The 24553-nt window shown below is 41.0% G+C and overlaps 1 protein-coding gene across 4 annotated transcripts in view; it reads right to left on the reverse strand.

Moving 5' to 3' along the window:
- The window catches only part of TTC13 (tetratricopeptide repeat domain 13), a 64728-nt gene that overhangs the window by 3243 nt on the left and 36932 nt on the right, over positions 1 to 24553 (reverse strand). The window contains exons 13-23 of one of the 4 annotated variants that reach the window (XM_019549887.1): positions 23000 to 23130; positions 22518 to 22650; positions 21433 to 21525; positions 13407 to 13490; positions 12938 to 13022; positions 8342 to 8448; positions 7583 to 7718; positions 5092 to 5171; positions 2914 to 2992; positions 1185 to 1264; positions 729 to 731 (exon numbers count right to left, since the gene is read on the reverse strand). In XM_019549887.1, coding sequence (XP_019405432.1) covers positions 729 to 731; positions 1185 to 1264; positions 2914 to 2992; positions 5092 to 5171; positions 7583 to 7718; positions 8342 to 8448; positions 12938 to 13022; positions 13407 to 13490; positions 21433 to 21525; positions 22518 to 22650; positions 23000 to 23130 — 1011 coding nt within the window. Of the gene's footprint in view, positions 1 to 728; positions 732 to 1184; positions 1265 to 2913; positions 2993 to 5091; positions 5172 to 7582; positions 7719 to 8341; positions 8452 to 12937; positions 13023 to 13406; positions 13491 to 21432; positions 21526 to 22517; positions 22651 to 22999; positions 23131 to 24553 lie in introns of all 4 variants that reach the window. The other 3 variants (XM_019549886.1, XM_019549889.1, XM_019549888.1) reach the window with 3 other exon arrangements.

The following is a 24553-nucleotide window of genomic DNA, read 5'->3' on the forward strand; positions in this document are numbered from 1 at the left end:
GGGAAGTTCAGGTCCCCCATGACTACCACATCTTTAGCCTTCACTACCTCTGTGAGCTGACCTAAGAATTCCTGATCAAGCTCTTCTCCCTGGTTGGGAGGTCTGTAGTAGACCCCCACCGTTAAATCTCTCACCCCTTGATTGCCTTGTACTCTAACCCAAAGCACTTCAGAGTGCCCCTCCCCTGACTCCTTGCTAATTAACAACAAAATAATTATTTCAACTAAATAATTATTTTTCTCTAGCCTACAGAAAAAGTGTACTTGCTGACTTTATAAAATCATGTACTAAAAAGAGTCTTGTGATAGGATTTAAATCCTCAATTTGATCATTCACATTTTAATCCTTTTTCGTTCCTCCACCATAAATGCCTTCAGAGGCTTTGTGTTGCTGAGACCACAAGTGTAGTTAGCTAGATATGGCACTCTTCACTGATGTGTATAAACTAAAGCAGAATGGGTACTTGTCAACGTCAGTTTTCTACAGTTTTCTCTACCCCCATCTGCTGCAACACCTTACATTTCTCATAGGCTTCAGGGCTGGGCCATGACTTCACTTTTAAAACTTAAACATTAAAACCACCATTTCATAATATGAACAAGTATGACAGAGTATTTAGTTACATTTTGGCCCGTTCATGTTACATTGTTTTGTTTGTATATTTTTAAAAATTCTTTACAAAGTAATAGTTCAAACAATGTGATACACAGTCTATGTCTACAGGACACATACTAACACATCACTCCACTGGAGATAATTAACCTGGGCAGAGTAGTGTGCTTCTAGTACCAGAGATAGATCAGATAACTCTGGACAGCACTGCACTGTAGATATGCCCATAGACTGAACCCTAGTATCTTGACAATGACTAATGGTAAAACGCACACCTTAGTACCAAGATCATGTATCAAACCAAACTTTAGTAAAGGTATTAAATGGAGTTTTAATTATGTGTGGACTTGTGTAAGCCTTTATAGTGGGATGATGCATGTGGAGGTGTGCAAGCCTTTGCAGAGGGATGCAGCCATCAGCTTTCACCTTGATAGCTGCAGCACAATATACAAGCTATGGACCATCACAGATTCTATTTTTTAAGGAGTGATGAAGTACATACAATTTTTTATGTAAACCTCCAGATAATAGCTCTGAATTTTTTCTCTTCAACAAAAAAAGAAAGATTTTACCTTTTTAAATTCATCCAGCTTCTTGCTATTTTGCTAAAGGCCTCAGAACCAGAAGCTGTCATAGCTTCAAAATCAACCAACTGAAACACAATTAAAAGAAGAGCAAGAAAATAAGGCTTTTTATAATACATAATTGTTGCCAGTACATTTGTGAAGGAAGTCTCTAATCTAATTCTACTGGTTTAAATTCTGGTGCATTTCCTAATGTAAGTCCCTGATTGTCAAACATTATTCCCCTTTATCTGCAGTGAAATGCAGAATATCTTCCAAATCTCTTACTAAGAATTGACAGACACTAATGATTTAATACCAGAAAAGACCCATAATAAAATGTATTTTTAAAACAAGGATTGAATTCCCTATTAACAAGAAAACTGGGAGGCTTGGTGTTTGTTTTCAGTATTGGATGATGTCCTCTTGCAAAATTCAGTACCAACAAATCTAGTTTAATACTGGGTATGTCTAGTATTTTGTACTAATCCAACTTTCCATGCTGGATTTCTGAACAAAGTGTTGAATTAGTCAACAATTATTGTGTTTATGACTACTGGCATGTAAATGACTGCAAACAGCCAAGACATCTGGTCAAGCTCACACCTGAAGCTGGTCAGAAATTTTCAAATTCAAGAGCAACTCAAGCAACATGAAGAGCAGCATAAGGTTTTCTGTTTATTGTCTCAAATTTTTCCATACTAAGAGATCTTTTTTATGCTACTAGCCTTAATAAGTCATTGTTTTGAAGACAAAGGCTGTGTTCTTTCCTTTGCTTTCACAGATTCCCCACCAAAAATGCTTCTGCAAGTCAAACTGTTTTGTTCACCAGTATAATGCTACTTTAACCATTGTTTTGTAACCAATGGTAAATGTGTCAATGATTCTGTTAGAGATGCAAAAAGGAATGTAATCCAACTCGCTCCTCCTGTTGTACTGAATCTGCAGTATTAACATGAGTGAACAGATGCAAAAGCTTCTGTCATTAAAGTTTGCAGATATGACTGAATACACTAAGGGAGAGTTACTTGAATTGCATTAGATCAGATCTTCACTTTAAACTCCAGGGTCAACAACAAAGCTAATTCAGCATATCATAATTTCTCTGGCAAAAACTTGGGAGAGGTGCTCTCACACAAGTGGGTTTCAGACAATTCAGAAAGTTGTAAATTGTAAGCACGTTGAACTACATCTGAAAATAAAAAGAAAACCTTGCTATTATGTGCTCAGAAAAAATTATTCTAAACTAGAGTTAAGATATCCATTCTGCTGAAGTAAAATGTCAGATTCATTTGGAATGGATGCCATAGACAGGAGCTCACCATAATCTGGCCTCAAGGTTACAAACATTAACTTTGGGAACAATTGTGGATCATACAGGGCCTTCCCTTTTCAAGTAGTGACTATTAGGGTAAGTAGTTGTTCATAAAATTCTGAGGGTTGACAGTGGTCTGCTGGCCAAAGAAGTTTGCAAACCACTGGTCTATACTGTAAGCTGAACAACTGCAGCTTCAAAGCTTACAAAGGAGCCTGAAAAGCATACCTGTCTTCCCAAAAATCTAGGACGGCAATGAATCTTAAAAGTACCTTAAGGCTGGAAGCTACTGGTGTAATGGGCTGACACGCTCTCAATATAAACATGCATAGCCCCTGTTCATGTCTTCTGTTACTTCCCCATAACTAAAAGCATCACATCCATTTTCTTGGCTTGGTCAGTATATTTTTATATTGTACTTGCCTTTCCTTTTGGGATTTTTCCTGATATTTCTTTTCCACTTGCCATCAGGGCTCCCATGATCACTGAATAAGCTATCACACTATAAAGAAAAAAAAAAAGACAACAAGTCTCTTTCAATTTATATTATTCTTTTTGTTTAGGATGGTATATTATGCAAACAAAATTCAATTCATTACTTCTTCATTACAGAAACATGTTTCATTAAAGATGAAAAGGGCACCTGTTAGAGGTAGAAGTATATGGACATCTGTCAACCTTGGAAAAAAAAAAATCAGCTTTCATATCTGTAGGTGGGGGGTAGTGGTGATATTTTTATTTGCCTTCTGACTTTGCACAGGGCTGAATCCATGATTCTGCAGATGAAAGCTGTTGAGGAACACTGCTCCTGAAGATCTCAGTATCATGATTCCAAGCCCATGGAGTTCTTAACATGCTGCAGGGCTAAAACTGGAAAATGAACTCTCGTTCTAGAGAATCACAGAAAACTAGGGCTGGAAGGGACCTCAGGAGGTCATCTACTCCAGCCTCCTGATCAAGGCATGATTGCCCCTAACTAAACCATCCCAGTCAAGTGTTCGTCTAAACTGCTGTTAAAAGTGTTGAAGGATAGTGATTTCACAATCTCTCTGGGTAACCTGTTCCAGTGCTTAACCACCCTCAGAGTGATATAATTCTCCCCAGTATCTAATCTAAATTTCCCTTGCTACAATTAAGTTCACTGCTCCTCATCCCATCCCCTGCTATCAAACAGAACAGTCTATTTCCATAAATTCAGATGTGGCCTTGCAGAGCTTATGAACATCACAGCAGACCAGGAAGCTGCCCTCTTCCCCCCCCCCCCTGCTTTTTTTTAAAACTTGTTTTGTGTTCAATATTTTCAGTTTCAAAATTTGGTAAACATAGGTTCAGTTAATTTGTACTGTAAGAGTTAAGCAAAATGTGGCCACAGAAATGGAAATACCTTGACTGGAGATATGAGCAGCCTTGAATTAACCTGGAGCTTCAGATAAATGAAGGCATAAATTAAGGAAAATGTATTTTATAGAGTCAGAAAATGAAACATGTCTGCAATAACTACTAAGGGGTATTTGCTTTTACCAGCAGTATGGTAAATTATGCTGCATGCATCTAAAACAGTGTTTCTCAACCTTTTCATATGCAAGGTATCCCTCAATAAACTCAAGGCACCCCTCAGAAAGAGCCAGCTCTTAAGTTTTCACTGACTGCAGAAAAAAACAGAGCAATTTTTCTTTTGCAAAGAACTCAGAAAGACCACAACAAATCAGAATGTTTTTTAACACAATGGCTTCTTCCTATTTGAAATCTCTGGGTTTATCTTGTAAATCTTGGTTGCATATGTCCTGGAACTAACATTGTCTAGCACCCTTGAAAAAAAATCTCATGGCACCCTAGGATGCCACAGCACCCTGAGTGAGAATCACTGATCTAAAAGATACCTTTACACGTACCCTTGGAAACCTTATCTCAAGTGATATAGAGTGGCATGCTGTGAGCAGCAAAATATACTAAACAGCCCAATTTTAACCAGTGATCCAAAGTTTATGAAGATGGACCATTCATTACTGTTCCTGGTGTGTATACATTTTAAAATCTATCTACATATAAACATTTAAACAGGGTAAATGAGTTTTGACCACCAGGATGGTAAAGAGGGACACACCCTAGACTAGTCATGATATAGATCATACGGGCTTTAACAAACTGTCCAAAGAGTAAACACTACACAGTAAAAGCTGTTATCCAGCATCTCCCTGGAATGGGGGAAGCTGGATAACAAAATATGCCGGTTAATTGAGCGGCCTGAACAAGTGACTTTGCCTGTTTGGGCCACTGCTTCTCTCGCCATGTCTGGGGCATCGCTGCCCCTCCTATGGGCCCTGCGGGCCCCACAGGACAGGGAGACAGGCCCCGTGCAGCCTGTTATGCCCCAGAGCTGTAGGGGCTCTGAGAAACCGGAAGTGCCATGGTGGGCACTTCCAGTTTCACTTTACCTTACAAGCCGGCATGCCGGTTAATAGAGCATGCTGGCTTGTAAGGTGCCAGTTAACGGAACTTTTACTGTATTAACATTTTGACAGACAATGCAATTAGACATTAGAGATATGGATAATTTATATACACCAAGAATAATTTATATGCACTAAGAAAATCACTCACCTGGATCCTCTTGAGAGTGGCATTAAGTTATAGAAGTAATAAACTAAAGACAGGATTAGATTGCACACAGCATCTGTCTCCTAGGTAAAACAAACGGAAGTGTAATACTTTAGTGTAAAGATAATAATATTCAGAAACCTCTATAAGCATATAAACCTCTATAACCTCTTAATATGCTTTATAAAACCTTGTACATTAAATAATGATCCAATATTCAACCACAATTTTTCCCCCTACAATAGAAAAATTATCTTAGCCATCCTCAATAGGAAAATCTCAAATAACTAAATATGCCAGGTTAAATTAGAGTTTGATGCACAAATTTATAAGTAAATATTTTTCCTTCCCCCCACCCCGCCCTGCAGAATTAGGGTGAAATACTATCTACAGTATTTCAAAAGAACCCGAAATCTAAAAAGTACAGAAGTTTAAGAACACTCTGGTACCCAGGTAGAAAACAAGCAACTAGTACTGTGTGAAGCTTTGGTAGCTGAATTGATTTGGAGGAGATTCAGCCTGATTTGGGGATTGAATCTTTAAATTTGGATCTAATCGGGAGACCAAGTAAAAGTTCCAAATCAGTTCAGAAAGGCTTTGGAAAAGATTCAGCCAATTCAGAGATTCGGCCATAGACTAAACAGGCAGCTGAAAGCTGCCTCCAGCTGGTAAGTTTGCTAGAGTTGGGGTATGGGGGAGGGAAGGGACATGGGGGAATGGAAGGACTGGGGCTGGGACAAGCTGCCCAGCCAGGATGGAGGGCACACTACTCGGGGAGGGGGGCAGGGGAGTGCAGGATGTGGGTGTGGCAGCAGAGGCTCTGCCCTGCTGCTGCTTGCCCAGCCGGGGGGGAGGGCAGAATATGGGCACATCTCACTCTAGGCACAAGGGGACAAGCGGCAGCAGGGCACAGCCCCTGCTCCCAGCACTGCTGCGCCTGTATTCCACACCTTTCCATGCCAGCTGGCAAGTGGTGGCAGGGCAAAGCTAATGTGGGCATAGTAGCACTGGGAGCGGGGACTATGCCCTGCCACCACCCAGAGCACGCTGCACCTGCATTGTGCCCCCTCCCCCCCACACTGGCTGGGCAAGAAGCAGCAGGGCATAGCCCCCACAGCTCTCCCTGCCAGGGCAGAGCTAGGCACAGCCAGGGGAGCTGCTGGGGAACCCCACCATGGCTGCCCTGCCCAATCCCATTCCCCGCCCAGGTCAGCCTCCCGGTACTTTAAAAAAAAAAAGAAAAGAAAAAAAAAAGCCCATCATTCACTGGCTCTGGGGCAGTGATCAGGAGCCTCCATGGGCTCACAGCAGAGCCATGTGGGGCAGTGGGGAATCGCCCCCCTCTTCTTGATACTTGTGCAGCAGCTGCCCCATGGAGTGGGTACAGTGAGGCTCAGCAGGGTGCCATGCACTGTCTGGGAGCTGGGGTGGCTCCAGCAGTCAGCTGGAGCCCAGCAGCACTCAGCCCCAGGGGCCCCAGTGTCCTGCCAAACTGCGCTGCACCCATGCCACGGGGCAGCTGCCACATGGGTGCCAGGTGGGGGGGCTCTGCCACAAGCCCTCAGAGGCCCCCAGTCACTGCTGCCAGAGCCAGTGAGTGCAGGGCTTTTTTCCCTTTTTTTTAAAGCTCTGCAGTCAACAGCTGCAGAAGTGGCAATTAGAGCCTCTGGGCGCTTGTAGCAGAGTGCAGTGTGGGGCAGCAGGGATTGCCCCCCCCCTGCCTGGCACCTGTGCAACAGCTGTCACATTGCATGGGTGCAGCGTGGCTTGGCAGGGCACCAGAGAAGGTTTGGGAGCTGCCGGGGCCAGGCAGGAGAAGGGGCCAGGCAGGGCAGCCATGAGGGCTTCTCCCATGGTTACCCCCACCAAGGGAGAGGCAGGCAGAGCCAGAGGAGCTGCCCAGCTGTGCCTGCCTGGCCAATCCCAACCCACACTGAATCTTCCAAAACTGATTCGGCTGAATCAATGCAGGATGGTGATCCCAATTGAATCACTGTCCTCCGAATTGGTCAAATCCTAATTGAATATTTCCCTATTTGTGCAGGCCTTCAAGCAACCTGGAAATAAATTCTATTGCTTTGCAGGTTATGCCAATTCTCATTTTACAATTGGCTTCCACAAATTAGTCAATATTATTAAATAGTGCTTATGAAAGCAATGAACTTCAGGGGTTGAAAACCAAGGTAAAATGATTATTTTTTTTATGATGGAGCACTTCATACTGTGTGCATCTCTGACATCTTACTAATACTGCATTAAGGCAGATCAACTTTTTAGATTACTTTAAAACCATGGAAACCTTTCATTTAATTTATTATAACTAGTTGTGTTTAAACCAGAAGTATATTACTTATTTAGGAACTGTGCCAGAAAAGCAATCTGTCTGCAGAAGAGTTATTAGAATTTATTTTGACAAAGACCTTTAAAAAGGAAATAAAGGCATTAATACTGAATTCCATAAAAGAATTAATCATCTACATAAAAAAAACCTTACCCCAAGCTCTGTAGATAGAATTAGTACTTTTCCTTTAGCTGTCAGATCCTTATATAGTGCATCTATTTCTGCGTGATACAGTTGTGTCCTTTCTTCTGTTGTCTGAGTTTCCACTGAAAACAATACGTTCCCAACTCTAAACACATATATTAAACACAAAGAGAACATATATCAAACTCTTGAAATTTGTTCAATCAAACCACAGAAAGACTAATATTCTCTCTCACTACTTCAACTCTTTGCCAAGGATTCTTCTGGAATTAGGAGAACAAATGGGCAGCACACCCAAATGAGCAAGCTACAGTAGGCTAAAACAACAGAACTTCATCAGTAGTTTTCTGTTTCAGCACTAGAATTCGCAGCGTGATTTTATTCTGTTAATTTACACTACAAAAATCAAATTGTCCTGATACTGCTAATTACTACAAACAGCACAGAGAATCACTTCTAGATTCAGTGGGGTTAAATCACTGCAAACGATCTAGCCTACATTGGAAATATTATCTGTGTTCCTTCCTTGTCTCCCCAGTACAAAAAACAGGAATCAAAATATCTCAAAACAGGTACGAAAGTATATTTAGAAGAGATCATGGTAAAGCTTTTCTTCACCCAATGAAAATTAGAAAAGATCCTAATCATGCATATGTAAATTCATAATTAGAGCAAAAAACTAATTTCTGCTGCAATTTCATTGTCAAGGAACATTTCACTGTTGGCAATTAAAACCATAAAAAGTATGCGATTTTAAAGCAAACTTACTTATCTCCTGTTATTGTAATTGTGAATCCATCATATTCTTTCCCTGGATCTTTAAGGCTGGAGACTTTTGTGTTGACAGTAAAGCCATCTCTCGTTTTACTGTTAAACTGCTTTCAAGAAAAGAAAGAACTATTAGAATCAAATTCATGGAAAAAATAGGGCTGGAAGGGAATTCAGGAAGTAAACTAGACTCCAACCCTGTTCAAGGAAGAATCATCTTTGTCTAAGCCAGGTGTTCCCAACGTTTATGCGCCCAAGGGCACATTCGAATTTAAAAGAAAAAGCAGCAGGCACCAACATGAACATTAAAGTATTTAGATCAATAGATATTAAAGTATTTAGATCAATCCAATCAATCCTACGCAGGCTCCTAAATAAACCTTGGGGGGTGCCATGGTGGCTGTGGGCACTGCTGGTCTAAGGCATCTTGGCCAAGTATTTGTCTAATCTGCTCTTAAAAACTTCAAATGGATGCAAAGTCCACAATCTCTATGTAATCTGTCCCAGTATGAAATCACCTTTATAGTGAGAAAGTTCTTTCTAATATCCAACCTAAATTTCCCTTGCTGCAATTTAAGATCATTGCTTTTTGTCCTGTCCCCTGCAGCCACAGAGAATAATTTATCTCCATCCCCTTTATAAATACCTTCAAATACCTGAAGGATTATTATTGAAGACTTTTATGAAATCTTGTACTCTTCTTCTTCACACTAAATAATCCCCTTTCTTTCAGCCTTTCCTCATATGCCCTATTTTCCAGACCTAATCATTTTTGTTGCTCTGACCTGAACTCATTTGTTCACATCTTTCTTGAAATGAAGTGCCCAAAACTGGACAGAGTACTCCAGGTGAGGTCTCACAAGGGCTGAATAGAGTGGAAGGATCACCTTTCACTTGCAAGAGAAACTCATATTTATTAAGCTCAGTATGTTATTAGTAGCATTAGAGTGATGTGGCTGCCATGATGGTCCAGGGAAATTGTGAGGGGCAGGATTTCTGCAGGTGATATCTTTTATTGGAGCAACTGCCTGGCTGTAATAAAGTTCGACAAGCTTTCACATGCAAGGCATTCTTCAAAAGCCTGTCTAACTTCATCCCAATCATGCAGCTGGTCAAATAAAAGGTATCAACTACAAAAATCTTTGCCTTTTGCAGAAGGCCATTAGCCTTTTTTTGCAGCAAGAGCACACTGTTGGTTTCTATTCACTTTATGGGCCACTAACCTAGTCTTTTTCAGCAGTACTACAACCTAGTCAGTTATTCTCCAATCTGATGGAACAATCACATGCACAAATACAAAGTGCAGGATTTGGCATTTTTCCTTATTTCACCTGAATTTCACCTGATTAAATTCCACTTCATTTCATTAGTATCATTCTGAATCATAATCCTATCCCTGCAGAGTGTCTACAACTCCATCCAGCTTGGCTTTAGCTGCACATTTGACAAGGGTACACGCAATTCCATCCTCGATATCAATTAATGAAGATACCAAACAGTATGAGACCCAGGACAGACCAATGAAAATCCTTCTTGTTATCTCCTCTCATTTAGACATCAAACCATTGTAACTATTCTTTGAGCGTGGTGATCCCACTAGTTGTGTATCTATCTTATAGTACTTTCATCTAGACTATATTTTGTTAGATTACTATTATATAGTGAATGCAGAAGGATAGGCATATTATCCATTGTTCCGTAACAGTAGGTTTTGGCTGAGAGATTTAACAAGAAACACCAAGAGCAGCTATGTTTTCTCCTAAATGAGAAAGAGTGATGAATAATTCATCACTCACTTTCACAAAGACATCTTTGCTTTCTTTTCTTACCATATAAATATCTTAAAATGTTAATGAAAGAAGCTGCAGTTCCATTTTATGGCTGCATGCTTAATATATGACAGGACTGTCTATAAAAACAAAAAAAAGCTAGTAGATAAGAGAAGCCAGAACTATTCAGATGACAACAGATTTCTCCCAACTCCATTATGATCCCAACCATTTGGCTTGTTAATGTGAGTGCAGAAGTTTTAAAGGCTGCATTTTATGTTTATACTTAGCAAGTATGTTAGCCTAAATTGGATTACAGAACATAGTTCTCAACAATTCCCTAGCTGAAACCTAATTACATTCAATAACCTTTTGCATATTTTATCCTCACCAGGCAGCAGTGCAAGGGGAGCATACAGCTTTCAAATTGTGAAAAGCTGAAAAATTATTTAAATAAAAATTCAGATAAAAGTCATTATTAACGTGTCAGTTATAAACAGCATTCAAATAAATGCAAGTCAAGTTTCCATTTGACATACAAAATTATGCAGCTGTTTGAACAACCAGACTGCATCAGAAACAACACATTCACTTAATTTATCCATATGGCATTAATAAATATTTCATTATAGCTACTTAGTGAACCTCTTTTGCATCTCTGTATTTTAAAATTCAACTGTATGAATTATGCAGTTGTATGTGTATTAGCCAAGAGGAGTTCATTTAAAAATTTTAAAAGCTTTTTACTGAGAAACAGAATACCAATATGACATGTACAAATTTAGAATGGCATACAGGAGATCCAAACCAGATCAAAATTAACAGGTTATGAAAACCAGGAATAAAATCTGCTGCCAATATTCAGGAACAGACCTTAGAGTTCAAGCTAAATCATTGACAGTTCACTACATATTTGGGTGCCTCTCTCTGTACTAATCTGTGCCTTTAAATCAAATTAACCATATTTTCTCAGTGCCTTTTTCTTAAGAAAGCTGTTTTTATAATATTCAATATCATAGTAATAAACACCAGGCTGTCTGATCCAACTCATATTACCTGTGGTTTCACTACCATTTTTTGTACTTCAAAAATGTGATTACTGGGTTTCCTACCTAAAAACTGAGATCACTAGGAGTCCACCTAGTGGACTCAAATCTCCCAAAACTCCATACAATCCCTAATCCATGATTTTAAAAACAAAAACAAAATGTGACATTTGCAACTCCTATTGGAACACCCTGAAGAAAAAGGATCAGGGTATGCCCTGAGAATCATGAAGCTTCTGTGAAATTTTCTGTAGGTCTAAACTAGGGCTGTCCAACTGGTGGTCTACGAGGGGTTAAACTGCAGCCTCCAGGCTCTTACCCAGCTGCCACTTTTCCCATTGCTCCGATTGCAATAGCAGACAGAGCCTATAGGCTCCCCCTCCTTCCTCTGGCTTCCACTTTCAGCTTGCCCAAGGGGGTATGATAGTACAATGCGGCGAGGTGCCTTGAAGGGAGTTGAGTGTGAACCTAGATTACACATACGTGGTGTTGGGGAAGGGGAAAGATTATGGGTGCTTGGTACAGCAGTGGGAGGAGGATGCAATTAGATGTACAGTGCAGTTGAGGGGTAGGGACGCTATGCAGTGTGAGTTGTTTACAAGGTGTGCTATCCCTGCTTGTGAAGCCTGGGGGGCATACAGCCTCAGCCTCTTAGAAGTTGAACAGCACTGGTCTAGTCCACAGAATTCAGTAAAGATATCCAAGCTACCAGAAACAATCCAGCTTTAATAAGCAGCAGAGTATATTAATCCAAACAGGTTTCTGTGCTACTGCATCCAGGCTGCTTTGTTTAGCGACAGCTCAGGCACCTCTATACAAGTGATTCTCAATCAGGGGACCATGTATAGCCTTTGAAGAGTGCTGCTGGGAGAGAGGAGATAAGCACAGGCTCCAATAAGGAAATAAATGCAGCCTCTTCCCTTCTGGCTACTCTTTCTCCTTGCTGTACCCTTTCCAAGCAGGTAAGCACAACAATAAATAAATTTGTTTCTGAAATGAGGTGCTGCTCAATTCATAAAAATAATGGCGGAATATCTCAAGTCTAAAAAGGATGAGAACCACTACCCTATACAATGCCACTATATTTGACCAGTCTGAATTGCCCTACTTTGGATTAGAAGGAATAGTTCTTCCCAAATTTTGTTCCAGTCTGAAATCTGTTTGTTTTTTTTTTAATTTCTTGCTGCTGTATAGCCAAAAGCTGAAATCCTTACCTCTCTTCCTAAGTTAGAAATACTTACAAAATCTTAGAACTCAACCATTAACTGGAAGGACCAAATTGTTCCTAGAGTTGAGCACTTTGTGCCATATAATCCAAGACCTTTTGGAGCCTGCCTTCAAGGGTGCTCAAAACTGTTTGGAGATTTCTGTGATTCTGGCACTCTTCCATTAAAGCAGAAAGCAAACCACTGTTTCATTTCAGACTAGTTATCAGTCATTAAGGGGTGATTACTTGTGCTTATCACTACTCTAGACAGCATGCAAACCAGTGACCCTGAGGTGCTTTGTTTGATTTTTTTTTTCCAGTGTTCATGCTCCCAAACCTACAGACAGTAATTTTCAGTTTGTTCACTTATCGTTGTACAGTAAGCCAGGTTTTTTTTTTAGCTTCTAAATAACAAAACCTCATATAAGCTTAACTGTGCAGATTTGCAGATCTGATTGGTTTACTAATTCTTTAGAATATAAATCACAGCTTCTCTAGTTATTCATTAGGCATTCAGTTCTCATTTTCACTTACATTCTCTCACTCATCAGCTGAAAGCTGTTGAAAACATTACCTTCATTATGGGAAGAAGATCTTCTACTTTATGTACCTTTTCCAAGGCTTCTCGAATTTCTAATACTCCTTTGGGATTATTAGCACTGAAAAAAGGAGGCAACAATTTCAACACAAACACAACAACCAAATAATTTAGCATTTTTTGCAGTATCTACCTACTTTCAAAGTAATTAATAATTTCTGAAGATCAGTGGAGAACTACTCCCCCATATCCTACTAACAACACATTGTCTCTGTAAAATGGGAATAATATCAATCCCTACAAGAATAGATCAGAAGGGTGGATAATTATAATTCACTATTTTTCCTCTCAGTGGCAATTAACAGGTTTCTCCCATTAGTAAGAGGACTCAGGTATAGCTAAAATTGAAACTAAAAAATATCCCTCAGACATTTTGGAATAATCTCTATATGACAAGCATGACAGATTCAATTGATATTAATAAGGTAAAAATTAAATTATTTACCCATGGTAAACAAGGATCCTGTCTTTGATAAAATGAAGAATTTTTTCAAAATATTCTAGATATCTCATGTTAATGACCTGTCCCCTGTTGGTAAAAGATAAAAAACATTTTAAAAATGTATCTTATAAAAATGACAGAATAGTATACTATAAAACTAGCTTTTATATATGGTACATAAAAGCATTATTTCTACACACTGGTGCAAGGAAAACTAGAAGAAGCATAATCAAAGGTTTGTCTGCACAGGAAAATTCCCCATTCATTTTTAACATAGAACCTGCAAAATTTTCAGTCTTACTGTACTTGCTAGATTTCATAAGTTTACATTGCATGTGCTTTACCTTACTATTGCCGGCATTTTTGTGCAGTAATACGTATACAATTATAACATGTAGTAATGTGTACAACCTGTACACATATTAGTAATATGTAGTAATGTGTACAACATTACAACATGTACAATATGTACTTCTGCATTTAGAAGTAAGTTGTTCTTATGCAATTATTTACACGGGAAAGATAAAGCAGAAATCCTACTTTAACAGAATTACTCTGAATGCTGGCATGATATTATAATTTTCTTTTAAACAAACTACCATATTTACCCCAATAGAAGATGACTCTGATTATAAGATGACCTGCCATTAGTTAGGTTCTATATACGGAAAAATTTATAAATTTGTTAAATTTGCCAAGTATAGAAGCTAATTATTGGAAGTCTGCCTTGAATCTGTACCTCCTCCCCCCCAACTGCTACAGCAGGGAAAATAACTCCGGAACATTAGACAGCTGCTTTCTTCTTCGCTTCCCCCACCTTTTTCCCCTGACTCCACTCTCCATACTGTCACACCCTGCTCTCCCTGAGCACACAGAAGTGAGGAGCAAACTTGAAAACAATAACCTAGAAATTAAACATGGCTATAGCAACTTGCATATAGTGACTATACAGTTAGTTCAACCAGGATTGATGCACATTACCTTTTTTTGAAAATGATACACATTTGAGCACAGGTATTCCATAAGCACACTTCTGAGGAACATTTTAGCACTTACTTACACAGCATACAAACTATGCATATTAATCCAAAACCAAAAGGCTCATGATTTACCATGCAGTTCATTGGGCTGGTCCCCACAAGTCAGCAGCATTTGAGGTCTTGGTAACCCCATAGCTCACTGTGTGTGTACTCCAGATACCCCCCACAAAGGATCCATGTGCTTATTAGACCCTTGCTTATGACTGGAACTGGTGTTCTTGTCATAAGTCTTGGGAGGCTCCAAATATTTATATGTAGATGAGGAACAGGGCAACATGGTCCAGCTCTACTCCATGGAGGGTAAGGCCACACTAATATGCGCCAGGCTGACAGAATGGGCTACAGACAGCTTCTGAATGCACTGTGTATGGCCTGGTTTGGTGATATTTGCTAGATATTCTGGAGAAAAAAAAAACAGGACTCATTGGAAATGGAAAAGGCAGAATATGAAAAAGAAAAGCTCAGCTCTGGGAGTGAAGAGGAAGTCAAAACTTCAGTGTATTCAGTGTTGTGGCTCACCATTACTTGAAAAAGAGTCGATGCTGAGGGAGACTGAGAGCTATGGACACTACCATTCAACTGGGCTGCACATTACCCTACCCTTGGGATAGGTTTCCATCAGCCTTTTTGGCTACAATCATAGCTCCTAGCAGCCTGTGCTGTGGAGCCCAGGAACCACCCGAAGCTACCAACCTACCTCTCCAGGACAACCCAGAGCCAGAGAGCCTGTCCTTTCACAGAGGCTGCCCACACCTGGGCAGGCCATCTGAACGGAGGAGCTCACCAACACCACCACATTCGAGACTTTTGAGGCTTAGGTGGTCCAGCTCACCAAAGAGCTGTCAGAAGCTGCCAGACCCAGGCAACCCTCTGGAAACAGCAGCCAGGCCAGCACAACACCAGCACAAGCCTAGAAGACAACCTGAGCATCAGTGCTAAGACCTGGAAGCAGTGTCTAAGATCTAGAAGCTGTAGCAGTCCAACTGCTCCAAGGAGATGTGAGAGATCATGGATGGACCCTCTGCATTCTGCCAGATACCCCAGGAGACCCCATTCAACTACTTCAATGGCATCTTCAACCCCCAGGTGGAAGCAGCCACCCTGTGCCCTGCATCTGTTGGACCCCTGACCCCCATTGGCTCCACAGAGGGGTTCAGAGCAGCCTTCACTCCAAAGGAAGTGGAGGCCCACCTGAGCAGGACCAGAGACACCACACCCGGCAAAGACAACATCAGGTACAGCCTGCTAAAGGAGGTCCCAGGCTGCTTCATCCTGATCCTGTTCTTCAACCAGTGCAGGGAGTTCTGCTGCATGCCCAGTCCCCTGAAGAAAGTGATCAGTGTTAATACACAAGAAAGGTAAACCAAATACCCAGGCAACTGGAGGCCCATCACCCGGTGCTCCACTCTACAAACTCCATGCCAACTGCTTGGCAGCTCAGATCATCGACTGGGCAGTGACCAAGCAAGCCATCAGCCTGAGCCAGAAAGGCTTTCTTTCCAATGAAGGCTGCTCCAAACACAACTTTGCACTCCAGATGACACTGGATGATGCCCGGAGAGCCAGAAGGCCATGCGCAGTGGCATGGCTGGGTATCTCCAATGCCTTTAGCTCCATGTCCCAGTGCCACAACTTTCACACCCTCTGAGAGCTTGGGATGCCGGTCAGTACCATCAACCTGGTGTGGGAGCTCTACAATGGTTGCACCACTACCATCCAGTCATCAGAGGGCAAGGTGTACAACATCTCCATCTGGTCTGGTGTGAAGAAGTCTCAACTTCTATCAGTGGAAGCTGAGTATTCTGGGCTACATGGAAAAACCTGGTCCTCCTCACCAGCAACATCAAGCAGCTACAGAGGATGCTGGACATCAGCTCCGAGACATATAAGTGGATGAGGCTCCGTCTCAACACTGCCAAGTGCACCTCTCAGCACACTGACTGCAGGAAGAACAACACTATCCTGGATTCCAGCCTCACCATCCAGGGCAAGCAGATACGGCACTTGAGAGACAGAGAGACCTATATCCACCTGGGAATGCCCACCAGACACTAGGCAAAGCAGATGCTGGAAGAGAACATTTGTGGGATTGTACAGGATGCCCACAAGTTGGACTTGTCCCTGCTGTCTCCCTGACAGAAGATAGATGTGTTGAACACTTCTCTCATACCCCGCATTGCGTTCATCCTGAGGGGCTCAGCAGTCCCCAAGGCCCCCCTCAAGAATGAGGATGCTGAGGTCTGGCAGCTGCTCAAGAAATAGGTGCACCGGCTGCTTCTGGAGCAACCATCCTGCCCCAGGCTGCGAGAGCCAGCTGTGCCCAGATATCACTGTGACCAAGGAGGACAGCAAGTGCATAATGATGGTAGATGTCACCATCCCATTTGAGAACCAGCAGCAAGATTTTGTTAATGCCTGCAAGCAGAAATAAGAAAAATACCAGCTGCTGATGGACACTCTGAGAAGCTAGGGATATGATGAGACAGTTGAGGTGCTGATCACTGGGGCACTCACAGCATGGGACCCCAGCACTGAAAGCATCCTGTGCATCTGTCGTGTATCCCACCGCTATGCCAACCTGATGCAGCACCTCATGGTATCTGACACCACCTGCTGATCCAGGGACATCTATGTGAAGCACATCACAGGACAGTGCCAGTACGTGGACCCCAACAGACTGACGACAGGAAGTGACACAGGGCGAGGGGGGGGGGGGAACTGCCTGATTGCCCCCTTCTGCTACACCTAATGAACTCCAAGGACTTTGTTCACCCTGGACTATTCCCTGCCCTCACAATTGTATCCCACATGCTGTTATCTGGAACTGTACGAGTGTTTTTATGAACCATCTCCCAACTCGAATGTGCCATCGTTGTGCAGGGTCTCCGATATATTACTCACTGTACAAGCATTGCATTCCCCACTCTTCTTTTCCCCTTCCCACACCCTCACACCCAGACTTTGTCAGCTACAAGCTTTATATGTAACTTATTTATGTTCCCATCCCAACCCTCACCCTCTACTGTGTAGCCCCTTGCTCAGGTCTTCTGTATTTCCTTCTGCCTTGAACTGCGTCACCTGAAATTTAACATTTTCTAATAAATTAAACCTGTTCTTTTTGGCAGCAAGGGGAGGGTGTCAGGGCTGGCTCTGGCCCTCCTGGTGCCAGCCTGGTATTGCAGTACTTCCAGGCCCAGTGCCAGTTCTCTATGGAGGGAATGCCCTCCTGTTTTTTTGAAGGGACACATGCACACAGTTCCCATCAATAGCATGTTTGCCTAGGGTGGGACATGTGTTTTATAGTCATGCTCAGTGTTGACTGTATTCAATCAACTTCACAGTTGGTTTACATTGCTGAGCACATAGTGCTTTTGGCAGCAGTTTAATGACAATGTATTTAGTGAGGTCTTCTTGTATACCAGTGTAAAACGAGAGTTGTGTGTGTCCCGTCCCCCCCACCCCCCATGTTGACTGGGGCAAAATACCTCATCTTGTATTCAAGAATGTACTCGTGAACAAGTTTGCTTTAAAAGCTCCCAAGTACCCAACACACTAAACTGCAATCTTTTAAAAATAAAGGGGGTTTTTAATTGAAATTTTCCCTGATTTGGGATATCGTGAAATAGCTTAAAACACTGCAGAACAAAAAAGAGGGTCTGAGGGGTGTGCAACCTTTTTAAAAAGAAATGATTATGTAAAAGACTGTACCAAAAATTTCAACTGCCAGGAGATTTTCAGGAAACAAACAGTTACATACATTCACAAAACCCCACCTGCTTTTTAAATATTTTCTAGAAGCGTGCACTACAGTAAACATTTAATGAGTTCATAAGCAATCCTTGTAAACAAATAGGTGACTGAATACCTTTTTCCTGGAACGCTGGGAATTACCCTATAAACTCTTAAAAGGTCTGTTCAGGTTATAGCTGTTTCATAATGCCTTGAAATGGAAAATTACATACCATTACTGCATTTGTAGGAGTCCTTCCTCTTCTCCCTCTCTACAAAACAAGATTTTATAAAGCAAGTGTTATAGCTATGCATAAAAGGAGGCAAAAACACTGTCAATTGCAGGATACCTATATATAGCCAGTCTCCATCCCCTTTCCATAATTAATTGGGGCCTGATTCTGGCACCCTAACTCACTGTTTAGTATCTTATTTTCCAGAGTGTAAACAGGACTGCTCTCAGAGTAAGTGACAGAACCAGATGCTTGAAAGGCAGACTAAAACCTGAATGGAATAAGACTATATAAATGCATGCATGAACAGAAAAAGCAAGGAAAAGGGTGAGAGGAAGGATGATGGCAAACAACCACTAATACATAATTTGCTCTTGTTGTACGTCCCATCATCTTTCATCCTACATAAAAATGTTACGTACAACAGGCAGAAGTGTCAAGGAATTAAAATACAAACATAGGCTCTTTCAGTTGCTTAGAAAACCAAGGTATCATTTCAGTTCTGTATGATACTGGGTTTAGCTACGAACAATGATAATAAATCAAGTAGGAAACCAGTTAGCAGCTCAAGTGCTGGTGTGGCTTCAAATTTCTGCTGTAGAGGCACTGCCATCTTTTAGAAAGCCCTAAAACTCCAAGAGGTATAAATTTCAGGAGTGGATGTCTTTACATATCTATAGGAATACAGACAGTCTCCAATCTTAATGTTGCCTGAAAATGTAGGCTTTCAAGAAGGCTTTGTTTTGACAAACTGAAGTTGGATAACTTTTATTGCTATAAAATTTAACCTTTAGCCTTATAGTAACAAATGTAACATTCAAGTGTAAACTGCCTGAAAATGAATGCTTGAAAGCACCTGCAACAACAGTCCAAAATTAAAAGTCCCATTTATTGCAAAAAAAAAAATTAATTAAGCTTATTTATGAATATTTTAATTAGTAACACTGTGAGCTATTTTATAGTTGATAAATGTACACCAGGGGAGGAATGGCAGAAGGCACTGCACGATAGCATCTTACAGACAAACTGGTTCAGAGAGGCATAAGCTTTCATAGGCAACAGCCTACTTGGTTAGATGCTAAGCTGGTTTCTAAAGTGCTACTCTCCCCTGCCTTCTAACATGGTTAACTACCTCTCTCTACAAGTGGAGGAGCGATTCTCATTTTGCAGATCCAGCTCATCTTTTGAGTGGCATGTCAGAATCAGATGGAGATTGTCTAGAGAGCAGAGCTTGAGAGATATCAGATTCCATTCTTCCTTCTCTTCACTTGACTCCAGATTAAAGGGCTATTCTTGGGAAGGAATTTGGCAAAGGAGAAAGCAGACCCAGACAACAATGTCTACAAAGCGTGCATCTAAACAGTATCCACACAGACTAAATGGGTATGGACTAGGTTTCGAAAATTAATGCACAGAAACTACTGATGGAGAAGCATAATAGGATATATAGACCCTTTAAAACACAGTAATTTATGCTAGGGTATAAAATTAATCCTCCTGCTAAGAAAGCACTGCTGATGGAAAGGTCTGGGCTGGCATCTTACAAAGGTACAGCTGTACAGAGCTTCATTACTAAGCATTCCCTACTACAGGAATTACTAGGTACATCTGCTATATTACCTGATGAGAGAGAGCCACATGGGGAACGCTGATTATCAGGAATAGCCAAGATCGTTGAACTGAAGGTCAAGAACAGAGAAATAACTCTGTAAATCAGATACTCTTTCTATCCTGCTAAAAACATGGGCAAGAGCAATTTCTTTCTTTGTACTAATGGCATAAACTGGGTTCAAGCTATCTCTCTCTCATATCAGGAAAAACCCAGGTAAAGCTGTGAACTAATGGAGTTGGGACCTTGCTGCACTGTTGGTGGGAGAAAAAAGGAAGGAAAAGCACAGATGAGAGACTGATCCAGGATGTACCAGCTGGAAGCATAAACACAACACTTTCCTAAGAAGCTGGAGGCAGCTATTGCAATTGCAGAGCCAAAACAGTTTCAACAGCACTTTAACTATACCTCACAGAAAAGCCAGCATGTGCTGAGTCCAACTGAAAGAGCCCCAAAATGGCATGAGATATGAGGAAAAAGCATCATTATCCTGTGTAGAAGGAACCTGAAACATCAATTTCCACACTCTTGCAAAATACTGAAAAAGGCCTTTTCATCCTCTTATCGTCCCACATTTTCCCTTTCTTTCTGAGAAACAGAGTCAGGCATACAAGTAGCAAGACAGAGCAAAGAGTCTACACTTCCCATAGAGGATGGAAAGAGGATGGAACCTGGTTACAAACACATCTGCCCCTGTGATTGACAGTGATTTTGCCAAGTGTCTCTACTTGCCCCACAGCTTCCTTGGAGGTGGAGCAGTACAGCTTGCCATATGAAGTCTTATAGTATGGGAGAAGAGGGGACGTACAACAATTGAATCTGTGTGTCAAAACCTTTTTTTTCCACAGTGCACATCTTACCTTTCAATGTCTTAGGCCAGGTATTTTGATACCTATCCTTTAAACTTTCCGCTCTGAAATATTGATAGCACCATGTAATTCTACTAATGGTTACAAAGCAGGAAGCGAAGATTTGTACACTACTGTGCCATCACTGCTGGTAGCGTCACCTTCCAGAAGTAGTGCTCATGGAATTTAAAACAACTATGGATGTGTTTTACTTTAAGTGCAAAAGGCAGGTGTTTTAATTTGGCAATAATTAAAATAAAATAGAATGAAAAATTAGCTTTTCAGGCCTAAACGTATTTCTAAAATAAAGCTATAAAACATTAAGATAACAGAGAAGAGGGAGGAAAATCATGGGTGGAATATAAACTTGGTTTTTAATGAATGAAAAAAAAACCAAAAAACCAAAAATCCTATTGGAAGAGAAAAAAAATAAAAACCTGGTCACCTTAGAAAAAGACAACAAGCAGCATACATAAGCTGAACACTGTCAGCTGTATTAGCTCAAAAGCAACCTGCATATTTTGGTCCAATTCCTAACATAAACAAGAAGATTGGACAAAGCCTTCATACCTGATTAGATTGATGTGGTTATTAAAGCCTCTACTAAGGCTTCGAGCAGGCATTTGATCTAACCAAAGCACAGGTTGGTCTGGGTCGGCTATCCTGAAAAGATAGGTAATATTTTAAATCTGGAAAGAGAGAAAGTTGTGAGAGTTTCTGAAGTACATTTTCTAAAAATGAATGTGTGGTTCTGAAAAGCTGGCTCATGCACCAATGCTTTTATGCGAAAGCTGGCTTCAGAAATGGCAAAATCAGTTGTTTCTTCCTTATGGAAGCACGTACAAACTACAAGAGGAAAAAAGAAACTCAAAAACTTCTCACAGATTTAATTTCAAAACTGTCTAGCTAATAACTTTAGCTAAACGAACGTAAAGCTACAATACATCCTGCAGTCTTTCATAGCTTGGGTTTAACTAACAGGCATCACTAATACAAACTGTGGAACAAAAGTTAAGAAAGACACTCACTGACAATTTTAAAATACATGCTTTCCCTCACAGTTTCCACCTTGCTGTGGTATCTGAGTGCAATCACTTAGCAAGAGCTGAACAGCTGTTCAGTTCCCCCTGCTCTAACCTAAAAGCTCCAAAGTGGTGCCAGATGGCTCAAGACCGAAGTCTTCCATTTAGCCATAAAACAAGTAGAGAGCAGAAAGCAGAAATGCAAATTTCAATATTATCTCACCAACATATTTCGAAGTTTTGGAGTAGGCCTTATTACTGATCCTGATTGATAAGTTACACAATAATTCTGCACAGTCAGCCCATGCTAAAACTGTTTCTATTACTGTTAGTATACCTCCTCTGACCTTGTCCTCACCCATTTGTTTGTTTCACCTATCTGTTAGATGGTGATCAGATTGTAATAGTATGAACTCTCTTATATTGTATCTGTACGTAGCCTAGCACAACAGAGACCCAACTTGGCCAAGGTCTCTAAGTGCTATTGGATCTACATCCACCACTTCTATAAGTTATTCAGTTATCACTAATGCAAAACCTGTGACTGTTCAGTCCGTCTTAAATTCAGGCCTCTAGCCAATGAGAACTTGTACCCGTATCAAGTTAAGGGCTTGGAAGCTCTTTTAGCATTACCTTCGCCATTTCACAGCAATGTCAAACATATCTCTCCATTGCATCAGTCTGGTTTTCCCATTCATTCGAACTTTTGAGTTTGTCCATGTCCGTTGCACAGCCTGCATTACTTCTAAAGCAGCCAGTCCCATTGCTGGATGACAAAGAATACAGAACCAGTTAGTCCACTCAGACTTCCCATTTTACAGATGAGGGAACTCCACCAGAGAGGTAAGAAATATATTCAAAAGAAAAAGAAGCATCAGTATGAATGCTAGTAGGAATACAATATAAACGCATGACTTCATGGCTTCCCATATCAGGGCAAATCACACCAGTTCTGAAAGTATTTATATATGAATATATAAGATACAGTCATTTGTAAATTTTATTTGAACAAAATGGACAGATTTATTTCAAATATTACCATAATAAAATAGTTTTATACTTGCACATTGTTTTGGTTCAATTAGCTTACTTTACTGGCAAAGCAAAAGGCATACCTCTATGTATTCGCTTATTTGGAAGAAACCCTGGTGTTTCATACTGCATCAGTGAACCTAAATGATCAGCAACACATATCAGATCTTGAACCTCTGGCTTATAGCTTTCAAAATTCTGAAGTAGCACATCCCTTGAAGAAAAAGAAATCACAAAGTAAACATCAAGTGCCACCTGTTGAGAAGGCTCCCGAAAGAGCTTATAAACAGATTCTGCAGAGGATGTAATCAATGCCACCTGCATAGAAAAGAACAGCAGTACTAAATACAAAATAAAACTGACACAAAACCTACTATGGACCAAAGTTACATTTATAAATGCAATAAAGAATGAAATCTTGGTCCTATTGGGGTCAATGGCAAATGTGACATATCAACAAAGACAGCTTTTCACTCTCAGATTTTATCAGAACAAACCAGGAATATTAAGCATATGGCCTATAAAGCCATGTCATCTGGTCCACAGGGCTCCTAGAGAGACTTGGAATTGGCTAGGAAGCTCCAAATGATACAAGTTTCTTAGCCACTTCATGTTAAATGAAAATAAAATAAAAAAACCTGAGGCTATTCCACAGAAAGGAAAACAAGTTGTCAGGAAAATGTCTATTTATTTTGCTTGTGAATTTTTAAATCCTAATTTGATAAATCTTCAGTCAGTGACCAATTCTGGAGAATGCTGTCTAAATTAGAGACTCCTGACAGACTTTACATCTAAAGTGCAATTAATGTATTCATGGAGCAATAAATTGTAACCTGTTACACATTCAAGCAACTTATCACCCAATAACAAGCTGTAAATATGGTGACCCAGCCACAAAGATATCACTTGTTAAGTGATGCACCTCTTTTGTATCATGCTTTAATTTCAGCATGTTGTATGTTTCCACAGGTCTCCAGCTTCACAGGGTGGGCAGCTCTCCTCCTTTTTCCCCCTTTCTGCAAGGGGACTCTTGACTCGTGCTGAATTCTGCTGCCCCAGGATAGCTCAGCAGATGTCATGACTCACTATCCCTCCTCCCTTTCCCCAACCAGTCTTCCAGGCTGCTCTTTTAAGGAGCCATTAAGCATCTTTTCCCAGAGGGGAAATAAGATGGACACAAATACTCAGCATGACGTGGCTTACTTATACACAGTAGGAATGTGCTGGGGACAAAGGAAAAGCACATACACGAAAGCACCTCACAAAATGTCCCTGGAGATTTCAAGCCCTGTTGCTCCTCCTCTGCACAGGGCATCCTTCACCCAGGGGAGCTTAGCTACTGAACTCAGAGCTCACTTCTCATTAGCAGCACAGCTGAAGATGGTGGTGGTAGTATTGGGGAGGAGAGTAAGGGGATGACAACCTCTGCCACCAGCTCTCCTACTCCTCTTGCTGGCAAGTGCTGGCAGAGCAAGTTCTCAGGGTGCTTTTTTCTCCTCTGGATAGCCTGCCTACGAATAGGCAGGTAGGTGCGTGCGTGCTGAAGGAGATGGGCGCACAGGTGGTTTTCTCTTCTATCCTGCCAGTGAGTGGACGAGGCAGACGGCATGAAACGTGCATCGCGGAGACCAACTGGC

Source organism: Crocodylus porosus, unplaced genomic scaffold (assembly GCF_001723895.1).
Source record: "Crocodylus porosus isolate Cpor-Errol unplaced genomic scaffold, CroPor_comp1, whole genome shotgun sequence".
NCBI classification, from domain to species: domain Eukaryota; kingdom Metazoa; phylum Chordata; order Crocodylia; family Crocodylidae; genus Crocodylus; species Crocodylus porosus.